Genomic DNA, 14,719 nt, shown 5'->3' with positions numbered 1-14,719 from the left:
TAAAATTCGTCGAGTAGTTTTTGTTTCTATAAGGAACATACAGACAGACAGACAGACAGACAGACAGACAGACAGACAAAAATTTTACTGATTGCATTTTTGGCATCAGTATCGATCACTAATCACCCCCTGATAGTTATTTTGAAAATATATTTCATGTACAGAATTGACCTCTCTACAGATTTATTATAAGTATAGATAATGTAAGTAGAATTACAGTCTATTGAATATACAGAAAAAGCCACCGTAAAAGTTAGGCTTACGTTATACCATAAAAGCTGATTTTTATATAAAATATTAGGGCAATAATTAGAAGTAGTTTCCTCATCAGCCAGACAGTTTTGACAGTTCCAACTCCTTGCCAGACAGTTTTTTTAGGATAGCTGCCAAAGCCGCGATGACCCAAACTTCATGATTCTATCCTGTATTGGGAGCATACGCTGACAAATGTTCAGCTCAACTGTGGTTCAGATTTTATAAAATGACGTAGGTCTGGCGTTCACTAGCTCTTAGTCTATCAGCACCTGTACTCCGAGCTTTGTCGGCGAGACAAAGAGTCGGTTAATTAATTCCACAAACAATACAAACAACCGAAGCCTTTTATAATCCCATCAGTTTGGAAAACCTTTCAGCGAAATGGACGGGAAACATCGTTTTTTCGCACAAGTACCTACATACCTAATTGGTTTACGTGGGATATGATTTTATGTGAAACATGGACTTCGTTTGTATCAATTAGGAGATACATATTTTTAAGTTTCCCATAAAAAATTGCCATAACATCAAAGGCGAATATTTTGGGATTTTATTTGTTGCCTGTAGCATCGATAAGGAATATTTATCTATGTCTGAGTAACCTACCAATACATAAATCCATTCAATCCATTCTACCAATCCTACGCTAGATAAATTCTACAGATCCGAGTCTGTGATTGACTAAGTATGAAAATATAAACTGTTGCCCCCAAAAAGTTAAACCCGGGATGAACACTGGTTTAAAATGGCATTTCAATTTAATTTAAACCAGAGTCTAACTTTTTGTAATAAAGGGTTTGATGCTAAGTAACAATGATAAGAGTTATACTCACATGAAAAGTTTGTTTTAACGTATTATGCATCGCGTGATCCGTCTGTACATGGCCTTAGCGAAAAAATATAGGCGTTGACGGGATGTCCATTGCGCCAACTGCTCTGTTCTTAGTAGCGAAAACACATTTGAAGACTCTTAACGCGTCTCTTAGTTCCCAAAATCAATCCATTTTCAAGTTATTTATTAGATACTCGTGAATAAATAGCTGTTTCGGTGTATGAGGGGAAGATTGGCTCACAGACTCACAGTGAATCGTGAGGTGCAGTGGCTCATTCATCGTTACGTCTATCAATTTTCTGGTAAGAAAACGAATTGAGTATGTTGGTGGCTTTAAATTCATGATTTTAGCATGAATAAGATCGAAGATTATTTAACACCAAATGTTTGGTATGTTGGTAGATTACGTCGAGATTTTAGCATGCAAATAAGGTCGAATATCATTTGAGACCGAATCTATGTCTGGTATATTTACAAACTTATATTGGAGGTGAATTTAAAATTATGTTAAGTTCACTAAGACTTCTGTCCTACTGAAAAATCATCACATCTTGCTTACCCGGCGCATACCTACAACTACTACAAACACCAGTAAATCAGACTATTATATTTTCGTTGCAAAATCGTATTTATTGAAACTACAAAAGCCTCTTTTTAGATTGCATCCCGTCAAGCAAGTAAGCTCTGGCACTGGTGTTAGTACATCATATCATCACAGCACACCACGTGTACTTAACATAATTCTTGGAATTTGCACACATGAACATGGTACTTACAACCTTTAGCTTCTGTTTTTCAAGTGTTACTATGTTGATTTAATTTTGATACACTGTAGTCAAGAAGTATAAAATAAAACTAGTCGCTAATGACACCTATCTAGTATTTATCTACACATCGACATAATATGTAGGCTATAACGTCATTTAGTGTATTTCAGAAAAGCGATGTAAGTGGAAGCATTAAATTTTCGAATAGATCCAGTTTATTCGGTAACCTATTATTGATACCGTTTGATAGAGCTCGTAAAGAACTCTCAGGATCAATAAACAGTTTTTCGATATCTTGTATAGTTTATAAATATTAGAGTGAGATATTATCGTTTCCACCCTGTATAGTAGTTAATTGACTTGGCTCAATGCGCGTACGCCGATATTATTCTGATACCAGTGTGCAGTGTATTATCTGTGCTCTGAGGACGTTTGACCTGCGTGGTTAATCCGACCAATTATTGTTTTCTTTTCTTTTTAATAATTTTCGACCAGGGACTTGTCATGTGTTTTTTTTCTCTAATAAGTTTTGTCAACCAGTGTAATAAAAATGAACAGTGTCCAAATAAATAAGCTGACTCGACCGGATGTGTAATGTGCAATAGAGAATTATTTCAAAAGATCAGCAAAAATGAAAGTGCACACATGAAACTGACGCAAAAATGGTTAGTAGAAATTCTAAACAAGTACATAATTTCGTTTCGTTTTTAAAATAATTTACTGCGAATTAATGCATACGAATGATGCAAAATTTTGCAGAGTGCCATTACACTAAAGCTCGTCACATGCTGGGGCCTGGCTGCGGGCAGCACAAGACCAGCCGTTGTGCCGTCGAATTCTTTAGGAGGGGCCTATGTCCAGCAGTGGACGTCCATTGCTTGAAAGGAACAAATATTTTGGATAGTTTAATGTATACATATATACGTGTGTCTTTAGTCTTTACACACGTATAACACTACTCTTATATGGAAAATAGAGCTCATGACCTTCGGGTCAGTTCAACTCAAACCCAATAACCCAACCAAAACCAGTCTGTTTCATGACTGAAACAATAAAGGCCTAAAACCAAAACTTTATTCCTTTGCGTTAATAAAAAAAATAAAAGGGCTGTAAGCCTATTTATCTCCGCCTCAAAACGGGGACGATTTAAAAAAAATAATCTGTGGGTTTTTTAAAGTGCCCGCTGTGTGAGGCTCCTTTCAAGTCACTTGCCAGCGACATTCCCTATCGTAATTGCGATCTCACGCCGTGAATGGCGGGAGCCCTGGATGAAAGACTCAATGCGTCGGGTTGGTCGGTAGGGCTGCCTAAATATACCTAAACTACGAGTACTTACATATAGCCTTAAATGCCCTTTCCCTCTGCAATCCAGTTTTGCGGGATCCAGTAATGTAGGACAGGTTTTTGTGGGACACTGCAAACGAGAAGTTTGTGTAAATGTTAATAAAATATTAAAACTCGTATGTCGTATACTACTAAACTGGCTCCTGCAAAAAACAGTTCCTGCAACAAACGGGATGTCTCCGTGAGTAAGATAAATCTCCACTGCGGCTTGCAACTGCGGCGCGCGCCAATAATGCAAAGCTGTAAACTTAGAAAAAACTTGATTGATTTCTTTTGCTTTGCTATTGATGGATGTCCGTACAGTGCGTTTAAAAATTCTGAAGCTTCTATACCTCACTATGGTACCTTGTAGATAAATAAAAATAAACGTCTATAAAGTATGGAGACTACAAGTTTGCTCGTAGACATTAGCGAGAAACTACCACCACTTGCTCTAAAAAGAATACATTTTATTGATACTTGAAATACTCAACAAATTGTTTTGTCTGAAACCGAACTCCGGCAATTTCAGCCGGAGATTTAAAAAAAAATACCTCACTATGGAATTTTAAAAGTTTTAAGTGAAACTGAACAATCAATCTAATACTAACGTTGATTTTTTGAAACGGTTGCAAACTTAAGACCACAGAATTTAATAAGTTACATTAAAGCTTAAAATACATTTTCTTGTGTCCAGCAAAAAAAAGACTAAATGACAGCCCCGGGCAATATGGAAGCGTGCATGCGCCGGATTACCGCCTAAATCCCCGTAGATGAGCAATAAAGCTCTGTTTACTTTGCAATGACTAGATTTGTCTTGGAGACGAGGGACGACGGCATCTAAATTTAAAAAATTGAACACACCTACATCTTGACAGAACTGTGGCTATTTTGAGAGTTAAATCGACCTAATACGACATATTTTTTGTAATAAAAAATATTAAATGCTATTCATATTAATTTCCCGTACTTTATTACATGTGATTTTGGAGAAGGTCATAAGTTCAAGGCCCTTACTGCAACCCTATCATTATTCCGCTGCCATGACGAATTTTATTTACTTACATTATTATAATAAGTGAATCTACAATCAATCATTATAAAAACTAAGGTATTAATCTTGATTATTAAGTCAATTCCTTTAACAGACATACAAAGATAATAAAAATTCAGTACTTACTGAACAAAAGTATTTAAAAGTTTTTTAAACTAAAACTTTAGCGCGGGAACACACGCGGCACACGCCACAGAAAATATAATTTATGCACAGAGCAAATAAATAATCGGTAAGGTATGCATTTTCTTTGCGTGCGTTGCCTGTCAATTAAATAAAAAAAAACAACTGTCACTAGAATTATTTCCGATTTTCGGCATTAATTTTTCTTTCGTAAAAATTTTATAGCTATTGAGAATTTAATTACGTATTCTGCATTATGCAATACTTACAAGAATATCCTGCTGATAATAATGTGTGTAATCCATATTATTAGTTTATTAAAATAGATAGTTTGAAAAGTTCTTCAGAAAAATCTTTTGAACTGGCTTGAGAGAACTTATTATCATAACCAGGTAAGAACTCCATAATAATTAGATTTACCTAGCTACTATTAGCTTAGTATTTTTTTATCTCTTCTACTCAGTATAAAAACATCTTTATTCAAATATTTTAAAAGCCCTTGCAAAACTATTGACAAATCCTTGCTAAACTACTTATAATCTTGCCAGATTGTCCTTTCTGTTCCTAATATTATAGCTTAATTTATTTATTTTAAATTAATGTCCTATTTGTTTAGAATAATGCTATGCTTACATATTTTTAGTTGATCTACCTGATTTAAATTATTTTATCAGATTATAATTTCATTTTATAGACAGCAAACATACATACATATTAATTTTGCTCTTTATGTAAATATGTATCATTCTATTTTAAGTACCAGATAAATATTTTTATAGGTATTATAGATATTTGTAAAGTATTAATAGGCCACACCAGAAATGGAATAAATGTTTTAATAACAATTATCCTGCTTTCGCCTCCGAGATTTATTTTACCGTGTAGTACCCCTGTACGACAAGCCAATCCGCACACAATATTCAGCGCAGTAGTAGTAAAAAACAAAAGAGCGGGCAACCCCACCCCTACCACGCTGTGGGCTCGGTGTCCGAGCGGTCTCATTCCTTTGTGCGCACGCGCAACGACCGCACGCAGTATAAGAAAAATGCTTAAGTGACGTCACCAGGACGTTTTTACCGACAAAAAACGTAATTATTTTAAGTTGTGCAGTGTAGTGACGAGAATTAGACCCAACACAAGGTTGGTTGTAACAACTATTTTGTGTAAGTGCTCGTACATTTTTATTATAAGCGTTGTGACACGACGCGTAACTTTGACCCATTTTTAGCTCCAAGTTAACGCGCGATGTTAACCAGTAGCCATTTTTTGCTCCGAGGTAATGCGAGATGTTACCCAGTAGCCATTCTTCCAAGACGAACAACATTTACTATGGCCACCAGCCTCAGATCTGGTTGCGTTCGAAGATAAACATACTTTTTGTGTAACCGAAGTATCATATGTGTCCATCGTACCTATGGTACTTAGGTTATGCGAGGCATGAAGGGTTTACTGCTCCAGCATCCTTCCTTAACTCTATAATTATTGATAGGGATAATTGTGAAATAAATGTTTTTATTTGAAGTACTACTACCCCCTTATTAATAAAAAGTTATAGGATGAACCTTGGACTAAAATGACATTTCCATACCAAATGACAATTTAAGCCAGAGTTCAACTAGGGTGTAACTTTTATTCATAAAGGGGTTGGAGTTTTATTACTTCTTAAGGGTTTTATTATGGGTTGCTAAAGCGAATAAACCCACAAGACCCAATAAGTCCACCCACAAGATGGACCGACGACCTCATAAAGGTAGCGGGAAGGCGCTGGATGCAGGCCGCCACCAACCGGCCATTGTGGAAATCATTGGGGGAGGCCTATGTTCAACTAGACGTCCTATGGCTAAAATGATCATGATGATGATGATGAAAGCGAATAAAGGGCTAATGGCTTGGGTAGTTCATCGTACGTTCATCCTTTCCTTTTCAATGTTTATTTTAGTTATATTAATAGATTCTAGTCATAGTACATACTCGTATACATGGATGATTGTGTTATACTTTCGATTAATACTTAGTGGAATTACTGCTTTCAAAACGTGAATTAGAACTGGCCCCATAGCAGACATTTTTCTACATCAAAAGGCCTTTTGAAATATATATTGGTTATGGCTATTGGAGCGGGTACCACTTTCCATACATTTGTGCCCATCATCCTTTATGTATCAGGATTCAGGATTACGGGCTAATTTGATATTTTCATAAATTAACGAAAAATATTATTAAAGGTAACCTGGTTTAAATAAATTAAATGAAACCATCAATGGAGCTAGTAGGATTTATTTTATTATTCATCAATAATCAAATTCAGAACTTGTATATTCAACTGCAATGTCTGCTCATGAACGCTTCAAACTCGGTACTTCTTTCCCAATTCCATAAAATTCAAAACTTAGAAAGTGACAAAAAACTTTAAAATAGGTAGTTGAAACAGACTACAGCTAATTTTCATAGTGGACTGTACTATACGATAAACATGTCAGTCAATTTGACAACCTTTGTCGCAAACATTATTCAATGAAAATATTGTCCGAACCCTTAATATTTATCTTCGACAAATACATTAACACATCGTGAACCACTTTTCTTTCACGACTATAAAAATATTTTAGCAATTTAATTCACAAAATCAATTGCAAACATTTAAAATAAAGTTTGTTTACACTTTGACAACAATAGACTGACATGCAAGGTGACATGTCAATGAAGTTTTCAGTTACTGTTGCCATTAAAAGAAATTAGTACCATTAGTTTTCCGCAACATGGCGAGGGTTTTTATGTTCCTGGTCAGGCTATAATTTTTTTATTAACGGTTTAACGATTAACGAAGTTTACTAATTTGATTAACGGTGCCCAGCTATGTCTGTAGCTCTACATTTTAAGTATGTAATGGCGTGTGCCTCTAGCGATTTTCGCCAACCAAATAACCATCTTTATTTTTCATCATTTCAGGTAGATACCTATCAATGTTAGTTTTTGAACTCGTATTCCATTTTATAGTAAGAAAGTATCTAGGCTATACATACATAGCACGTTTTAAGAGGCATTTTCTTATATTTTCCAGGTGTCAAGCGGTAGCAGCAAGTCGTGGGGAGTGCCGGGCTCCGTGTCCAGCTACTCTGTGGGCGCGCGCTCCGTGCCAGCCTCCGCCTCTCTCTACTCCGTCACCAGCGGAGAGTCTTCCATCTCCGGTAAGAGACTCCAAGTGTTAAGTGTAAGAGACTCCAAGTGTCAAGTATAAGAGACTCCAAGTGTCAAGTGTAAGAGACTCCCAAGTGTCAAGCTACAGCAAGTCGTGGGGAGCGCCGGGCTCCGTGTCCAGCTACTCTGTGGGCGCGCGCTCCGTGCCAGCCTCCGCCTCACTCTACTCCGTCACCAGCGGAGAATCTTCCCTCTCCGGTAAGAGACTCCAAGTGTCAAGCGGTAGCAAGTCGTGGGGAGTGCCGGCCTCCGTGTCCAGCTACTCTGTGGGCGCGCGCTCCGTGCCAGCCTCCGCCTCGCTCTACTCCGTCACCAGCGGAGAGTCTTCCATCTCCGGTAAGAGACTCCAAGTGTCAAGTATAAGAGACTCCAAGTGTCAAGTGTAAGAGACTCCAAGTGTCAAGCGGTAGCAAGTCGTGGGGAGTGCCGGCCTCCGTGTCCAGCTACTCTGTGGGCGCGCGCTCCGTGCCAGCCTCCGCCTCGCTCTACTCCGTCACCAGCGGAGAGTCTTCCATCTCCGGTAAGAGACTCCAAGTGTTAAGTGTCAGAGACTCCAAGTGTCAAGTATAAGAGACTCCAAGTGTCAAGTGTAAGAGACTCCCTAGTGTCAAGCTACAGCAAGTCGTGGGGAGTGCCGGGCTCCGTGTCCAGCTACTCTGTGGGCGCGCGCTCCGTGCCAGCCTCCGCCTCGCTCTACTCCGTCACCAGCGGAGAGTCTTCCCTCTCCGGTAAGACACTGCAGGTGTCAAACGGTATCAGCAAGTCGTGGGGAGTGCCGAACTCCGTGTCCAATTACTCTGTGGGCACACGTCTCTACAGGTTTCAATGTGTCAATGATTAGCAAACATCTAAAATCGAATTGGGCCTTTACGCTGATTTCTTTCAGCAAACCATTTTAAAGAGCAGGGTCACATCAGTCAGACCTTGTGAAAATGAGTGGCAGTAGCCTGAAATAAAGCCACTAGCATAGGTATTTTCGTTACCTTGCCCTTAAGTAGGTAGTTAAGGTAGGATTATGTTAGCTATTTTCCGTTGTAGGTATGTCAAGTTCTCAACATGCATTATCCACTTAAGCGTCAAGATGTAATCGTAGGTTTGACCTCAATTTAAAGCAAACAAACAACAATTGTGTTGTTACATAAGTAAGCATGGCAGGTCACAGGGTAAGTGCTAACAGCGAAGGAAGAAATTCAAACTAAGTAATACTAAATCTTATCAAGGTCAAGTATAGGTATAATATAAACTTCCTTATCTAGCTCTAACTCTGAAAGTTAGTTATAATATTATGTACCTACATTACCTAATTACCTACCTACTTGTTCATTTCAGCCGAATGGCGTCCACTACTGAACAAACGCTCACCCAAGGATTTCCACAAAAACCGGTCCTGCGCCGTCCGCACCAGGCACCTCCCGCGACCTTCACCAGATCGTCGGTCTACCTAGTAGGAGGCCTGCCCACACTACGTCTTCCGTAATTTTACTTATGTATTCCTTATAAATTCCAGGAGTGTCTTCCGTATCGTCGAACAGCGGTGGTAACGTCATCAATGGGTGTTCCACGAAGCTTTGTGGCGGTGCCAAGTGCGGCGGCGCTTGCCTGGGCGCGGTGCCGCGGGCGGCCGCGTCGGCGCCGCCGCGTGCGAGGCAGCCTGCCTCCAACTCGCTGAGGCGGTCACAGCACCATAGCATGAAGGTAGGTTTACAACAAAAGAGCGGTGTGACGTCATCAATGGGTGTTTCACGAAGCTCTGTAGGGGCGCTTGCCTGGGCGCGGTGCCGCGGGTGGCCGCGTCGGCGCCCCCGAGGGCAAGGCAGCCTGCCTCCAACTCGTTGAGGCGGTCACAGCACCATAGCATGAAGGTAGGTTTACAATTAAAGAGCGGTGTGACGTCATCAATGGGTGTTCCACGAAGCTCTGTAGGGGTGCTTGCCTGGGCGCGGTGCCGCGGGTGGCCGCGTCGGCGCCCCCTCGGGCCAGGCAACCCGCCTCCAACTCGTTGAGGAGGTCACAGCACCATAGAATGAAGGTGGGTTTACAACTGAAGAGCGGTGTGACGTCATCAATAGGTGATCCACGAAGCTCTGTGGCGGCGCCCCCGCGGGCGAGGCAACCCGCCTCCAACTCGTTGAGGCGGTCACAGCACCATAGCATGAAGGTAAGTATATAACCGAACAACAGCAACATCATCAACTGGTGTTATACGAGGCACTAAGTGCGGGGGCGCTTGCCTGGGCGCGGTGCCGCGGGCGGCCGCGTCGGCGCCGCCGCGTGCGAGGCAGCCTGCTTCCAACTCGTTGAGGCGGTCACAGCACCATAGCATGAAGGTAGGTTTACAATTAAAGAGCGTTGTGACGTCATCAATGGGTGTTCCACGAAGCTCTGCGGCGGCGCCAAGTGCGGAGGCGCTTGCCTGGGCGCGGTGCCGCGTGTGGCCGCGTCGGCGCCCCCGAGGGCGAGGCAACCTGCCTCCAACTCATTGAGGCGGTCACAGCACCATAGCATGAAGGTAGGTTTACAACTGAGGAGCGGTGTGACGTCATAAGTGGGTGTTCCACGAAGCTCTGTAGGGGCGCCTGCCTGGGCGCGGTGCCGCGGGTGGCCGCGTCGGCGCCCCCGCGGGCCAGGCAGCCTGCCTCCAACTCACTACGGCGGTCACAGCACCATAGCATGAAGGTAAGTTAACAACTGAAGAGCGGTGTGACGTCATCAATGGGTGTTCCACAAAGCTCTGTGGCGGTGCCAAGTGTGGGGGCGCTTGCCTGGGCGCGGTTCCGCGAGTGACTACGTCGGCGCTTATTACTCTTGCCTCGACTCTTAACTCTCTTGTGTAGGAACTTTGCGTTCGTGACAGGCGACCACGCTCTTGCAGCAATTAACCAAGATGCTGCAACCTTTGAACCGGTTCTGAGTGCTGAGGGTCACCAATACCTTTATCGCACCCACTAGAACTTCTGCTTGTAGGTACATAAATCACATAAATAATAAGAAATAAATGCACAAGTTGTTGATCTTTTGAAATGATATGAGTTAATGTTAATGACTACCTAAGCTTCCTTTACATTGCAGGCTAGACTCCAAGAGTACCAAGTCCACAGCTACACCGGCGGTCCCGGGTCGGCGGGCGGGGCGGCGGGCGAGCCGTCGGGGCGTCTGCCCCCCATCAGGGAGTTCCAGCGGGAGTTCCGCGAGGGCCGTCGCGAGAGCGCCGCCGCCGCCTCCGCCTCTACTAGGATAAGGTAGTCACGACATTGTAAACTTCGTTCGTTCGTTCGTTTCAGCCAAATGACGTCCACTGCTGAACAAAGGCCTCCCCCTATCCCCTATTGTAAACTTCACTGGACACAAAACTTTGTTGACAAATATAAAACAGTAAAAAAACACCAACACTGCTGTTACAGTAGTAAAAGTAGGACCTTTTGTCTACTCGTAAAACATACTTTTTTTAAGATTAGTAATTTGTTATTACACAAATTAATTACTAATACTCCTGTTAGCCCCTCGCCTCGTACTAAGCTAAATATGCTAGTGTCACGAGTGAGCTCAGCACAATAGTCGAGCGGCAGCGGGGATCGAACCCGAGTTCCCCAGATCATGAGTCGACCAGTCCGACCCCTTCACCGTTCGGCTATCGTGGCTTCAAACTTGCGTTCGTTTCAGCCAAATGACGTCCACTTCTGGACAAAGGCTTTCCCCAAGGATTTCCAAAAGGACCGGTCCTGCGCTGCCCACATCCAGGTTCTTCCCGCTACGTTAGTTCATTCATTTATATCATGTAACTTACTTGTTTCAGATGTGCCCAGAAAATAGTGACACAGCTAGAAACATCACCACAGAAGGACAAACAGCACTTCTTCCGGCCTTTGAAACCTTCGAATAAAGACGATCCACCCAGATCCAGAGATCAAAGCAAAGAGACTGAAAGGAAAAAAGATAACCCCAAAACAAAACCCAAGAAAGAAGATAAGAAGAATAAAGGCGACGAAAACACGAAACAGGATGAAAAAAGCAAAAAGGATGAGAGTACGGATAATAGGAAAAATGAAATAGCAGAGAGAAAGAAAGAAGAGAAACAGCGGCTTAAAGCAGAGAAGGAGGCGAAGAAAGAAGCTAAGCTTCAGGCTAAAGAGGAAGAACGACAGGCCAAACTATTAGCAAAGGAGGAAGAGAGACAAGCCAAATTACTCGCGAAGGAAGAAAAAAAAAAGGCTAAGAAAGAAGCGAAGCTCGCCGCGCAAGCAGAAAAAGAAAAGAATAAATAAGGATCAAATTTAAATTTTTACAACGTAGCAACTCGTAGCCGTCTTAAAATTAGATTCGAAAAATTGTTATTATTGAAGAATCGTAAAAACAATTTTAAATAGCAAGTATTTAACTATTGTAGTCCACATATACAAATATTTATTACAGTAAATAAATGTTAAAGTTTATTTTTTTACTTCGATTGGATAAAGATTAATTTGTGCTTTGATACTGATTTACATTTGGTTGATTAAAATTGTTTTAGCTTAGTGACAATTTCTTCTTGAAGTTGTTGACTATATTAGGGATGTTGTATATAGTTTTATTATCAAGTGTTATAATGAGAAGCAATCTATAGTTGTTGGGTCATAGTTGGAACTCTACAAACTGCGAAGACTGAAAGAATGGGATAATGAAATCATATCGTTTTGTAATTTACTTACTTGTTTAACACTAAAGTTAAGAGCTTCGTGCATTCCAGCACCGCCAAAGAATTTATTTATTATGTAGGTACTCATTTTGTCGTACTTAGTTTATCCTTAGGTGAAGCTTTGATTAGTATGTATAATATGTAAGTTTAAGTTGTTCACACAATAAATCTGAGTTAGTTCATACTACTTTCAAGATATTTTAATGATTAATTTGGTGAGATGAAACAATATTTTTTACTACTTAACTTAAAGCATAATTAAAATGATCAGAAATTAAAATATCCAGTATCCAATCCAAGTTAACAGTATCTTAACAATATTTCAAGGTGATTCAAGAACATAGAAACTATTCTAAAATATTTTAAACCCATTAAGTAAAGGATAGAAAGTAGAACCATATCAGGTCGCATTTAGCATATGCTAGATAAGTGTTGACATTAATTTTGTAAGAGTTCCAAGTGTCGGAATTTATTATTGTCAATCGTTAGAAATTTCCTGTAAAATAAATAACAATGTTACCATAGTCTTATTCTTTATTTCATCCAAAAATTATATCCCAGACACATAATAATAATCTACATTAACTGGAAAAGTTAAAAGAATAAAAAAATGGGGCCTATAATAAAACAATTTACATTATAAATAAACTAGCAAAAAAAGCATGTAGACATTTTATTTTAACTATTACACTGATCTAGGTTGATTTCCTGACTAAAATAAATCAAGTGCCAAGAAACGATCAAAAAGTTTTTATTTATCTACATAGCAATATGTAACAATTCACTTGATTACTAAAAATATACTAACACAGGTTTGTAGACTCAAAATTTGTTTAATCTTTGTAGTCATCACCGATGCGTTCATAGAGCTCATCACCGGTCTTCTTGTTAATTCTGAGGTATTTGTTCATCATTGGCCTGTAGTAGTACGCCTGGTAATCGTGACGCTCACCCATCTTCTGAAGGACTTTATTTTCTAAGGCTCTTAGCTTTTGCTTTTGAGCTTCTTCATCAATAAAATGCAAGAACTTTTCATATTCCTGTAATCACAAAAAACAGAATAGAAATGACTGGTAATGATTAATATTGATAATAATAATTACTAACTTGATTGTCAACTATTTAATTATGGCATGTCAAAGTTCAGGAACCAACAGTAAGAGTAGGTGCACACCGTTGATTTTTCGTCGGCCGTTAGTTAAGTCGGGCAGTTGATCAGTATGGGCATGTATGGGAGTGCGCACACTACGCCGATTCGATTAGGCCGATTCTTCATACAAATTAAAATCGGGCCCAACTATCGGCCAACTAAAAATCAACGGTGTGCGCCTACTCTTAACAGTCCTAATAGGTATTTATAATGAGTAAATTAATGTTCATTACAACTATTTGGCCAACGTGGGCTTTTGTTCTAGTCACGGGTTGAGTATGGCTTTATTAAAAGTATTGACTAGTAAAGAAATCAGTAAAAAAAAGAGAAGTGCCTTTTGTTCTTTATCCCACAGTATTAAAGATCAAACTTACCTGCTGGGGATTGGTGTGCAGGTATCGAGCGATGAAGCGAGTAATGGGGTGACGGTGGTACTCCCAGTACTTAGGGTTGTATCCATCAGGAATGGGCTCGAGCTGGGCAGGCCCGATGAACACGTTCGTGTAGAATATGATAAGGCTCACCGGGATCAGCCCTACCATCGCATAGTAGTGGAACATATCCTTGAATTTGTGCCACTGCCATCTAAAACAATAACAATGTGAAGAGGTTATAAAGTGTCTCAGGTGACAAAACTGACAATAATCTGACCATTTAAACTATGGGACCTCTTTAGAAGTACTCATATTTTAAGTTACAGTTAGTTATTTATAGAAAAATTAAAGTAATTGGAAGAAAATTGGTTAGGTAATCACAACACACAACTTTACCTGGATGGCTGCAAAGCAAAAGTTTGATGTCCGTGAGCGCCATTGAGCGCTTTAGTCATTGAAAAGTTCACATTTTGGGCCAAAAAAGGTGTTTTTGCGTGATTTTTCAACAAGTTTATGCCGAAAGATCGGCCCAAAGCACTCCAAGACACCATTTTTTTGGACTGTTTTTGACAAATTCGACCTACTGACTGACAGAAGTGACAGCTCGCAGTATTTTTTTTTTTGACAAGTGACACTGACAGTTTCGACTTTTTTATGAATTTTACTGCCGTGGATAGTGGCAATTACAGACATCACAAAATTAAACCACAGACTCAAATCATAAAATGAAACTTATTTCATTCATCTTATTATGAATCCATTAGTTAGTAAATTAATTACTAAAATTATTTTATCCAAACTATAGGAATGATTTTACCAACACCAACTAAAGCGTTATAAATAAAGACTATTTTTGATGTTTTAGTTCGTTTCGGACACAAAATAAAAAGCCCGCCAAAGTTTGACTTTGTTTGATTACGTATGACGTAAATCACAAAATAATTGTTTAATAAACTGTTTTTTTATTTTAT

At 40.0% G+C, this 14,719-nt stretch overlaps 2 protein-coding genes across 2 annotated transcripts in view; one reads left to right on the top strand and one right to left on the bottom strand.

Moving 5' to 3' along the window:
• The window catches only part of LOC114355450 (RNA-binding protein 14), a 42,465-nt gene extending 29,609 nt beyond the window's left edge, over window positions 1–12,856 (top strand). Inside the window, exons 2-8 of the mRNA XM_028308291.1 lie at window positions 7,416–7,542; window positions 7,628–7,888; window positions 7,950–8,072; window positions 8,158–8,280; window positions 9,060–9,247; window positions 10,622–10,791; window positions 11,346–12,856. Of these exons, the coding sequence (XP_028164092.1) occupies window positions 7,416–7,542; window positions 7,628–7,888; window positions 7,950–8,072; window positions 8,158–8,280; window positions 9,060–9,247; window positions 10,622–10,791; window positions 11,346–11,814 (1,461 nt within the window). The 3' untranslated portion in view covers window positions 11,815–12,856. The remainder of the gene's footprint in view (window positions 1–7,415; window positions 7,543–7,627; window positions 7,889–7,949; window positions 8,073–8,157; window positions 8,281–9,059; window positions 9,248–10,621; window positions 10,792–11,345) is intronic.
• Window positions 12,857–12,860: 4 nt separating this feature from the next.
• Window positions 12,861–14,358, bottom strand: ND-SGDH (NADH dehydrogenase (ubiquinone) SGDH subunit). Its single transcript, XM_028308265.1, has 3 exons — window positions 14,145–14,358; window positions 13,749–13,959; window positions 12,861–13,264 (listed from the first exon to the last, which is right to left on the bottom strand). Exons 1-3 carry the CDS (start codon window positions 14,297–14,299, stop codon window positions 13,058–13,060), a joined length of 573 nt encoding a protein of 190 aa, XP_028164066.1. The 5' UTR covers window positions 14,300–14,358; the 3' UTR covers window positions 12,861–13,057.
• Window positions 14,359–14,719: the final 361 nt, after the last annotated feature.

Source organism: Ostrinia furnacalis, unplaced genomic scaffold (genome assembly GCF_004193835.3).
Source record: "Ostrinia furnacalis isolate ACB-3 unplaced genomic scaffold, ASM419383v2 OfSCF2409, whole genome shotgun sequence".
NCBI lineage: Eukaryota > Metazoa > Arthropoda > Insecta > Lepidoptera > Crambidae > Ostrinia > Ostrinia furnacalis.
Note: the sequence above shows the minus strand (reverse complement) of the source record. Positions and strands in the feature narration are given on the sequence as shown.

What these genes read in the sequence shown, in the direction of transcription:
- ND-SGDH (XM_028308265.1), bottom strand. Translation starts at nt 14,299, where the DNA reads ATGGTGTCTTGGAGTGCTTTGGGCCGATCTTTCGGCATAAACTTGTTG. An exon ending in TTTGCTTTGCAGCCATCCAG is followed by an intron (nt 13,960 to 14,144) that starts GTAAAGTTGTGT and finishes TTATTGTTTTAG; the next exon opens with ATGGCAGTGGCACAAATTCA. An exon ending in TGCACACCAATCCCCAGCAG is followed by an intron (nt 13,265 to 13,748) that starts GTAAGTTTGATC and finishes TTGTGATTACAG; the next exon opens with GAATATGAAAAGTTCTTGCA.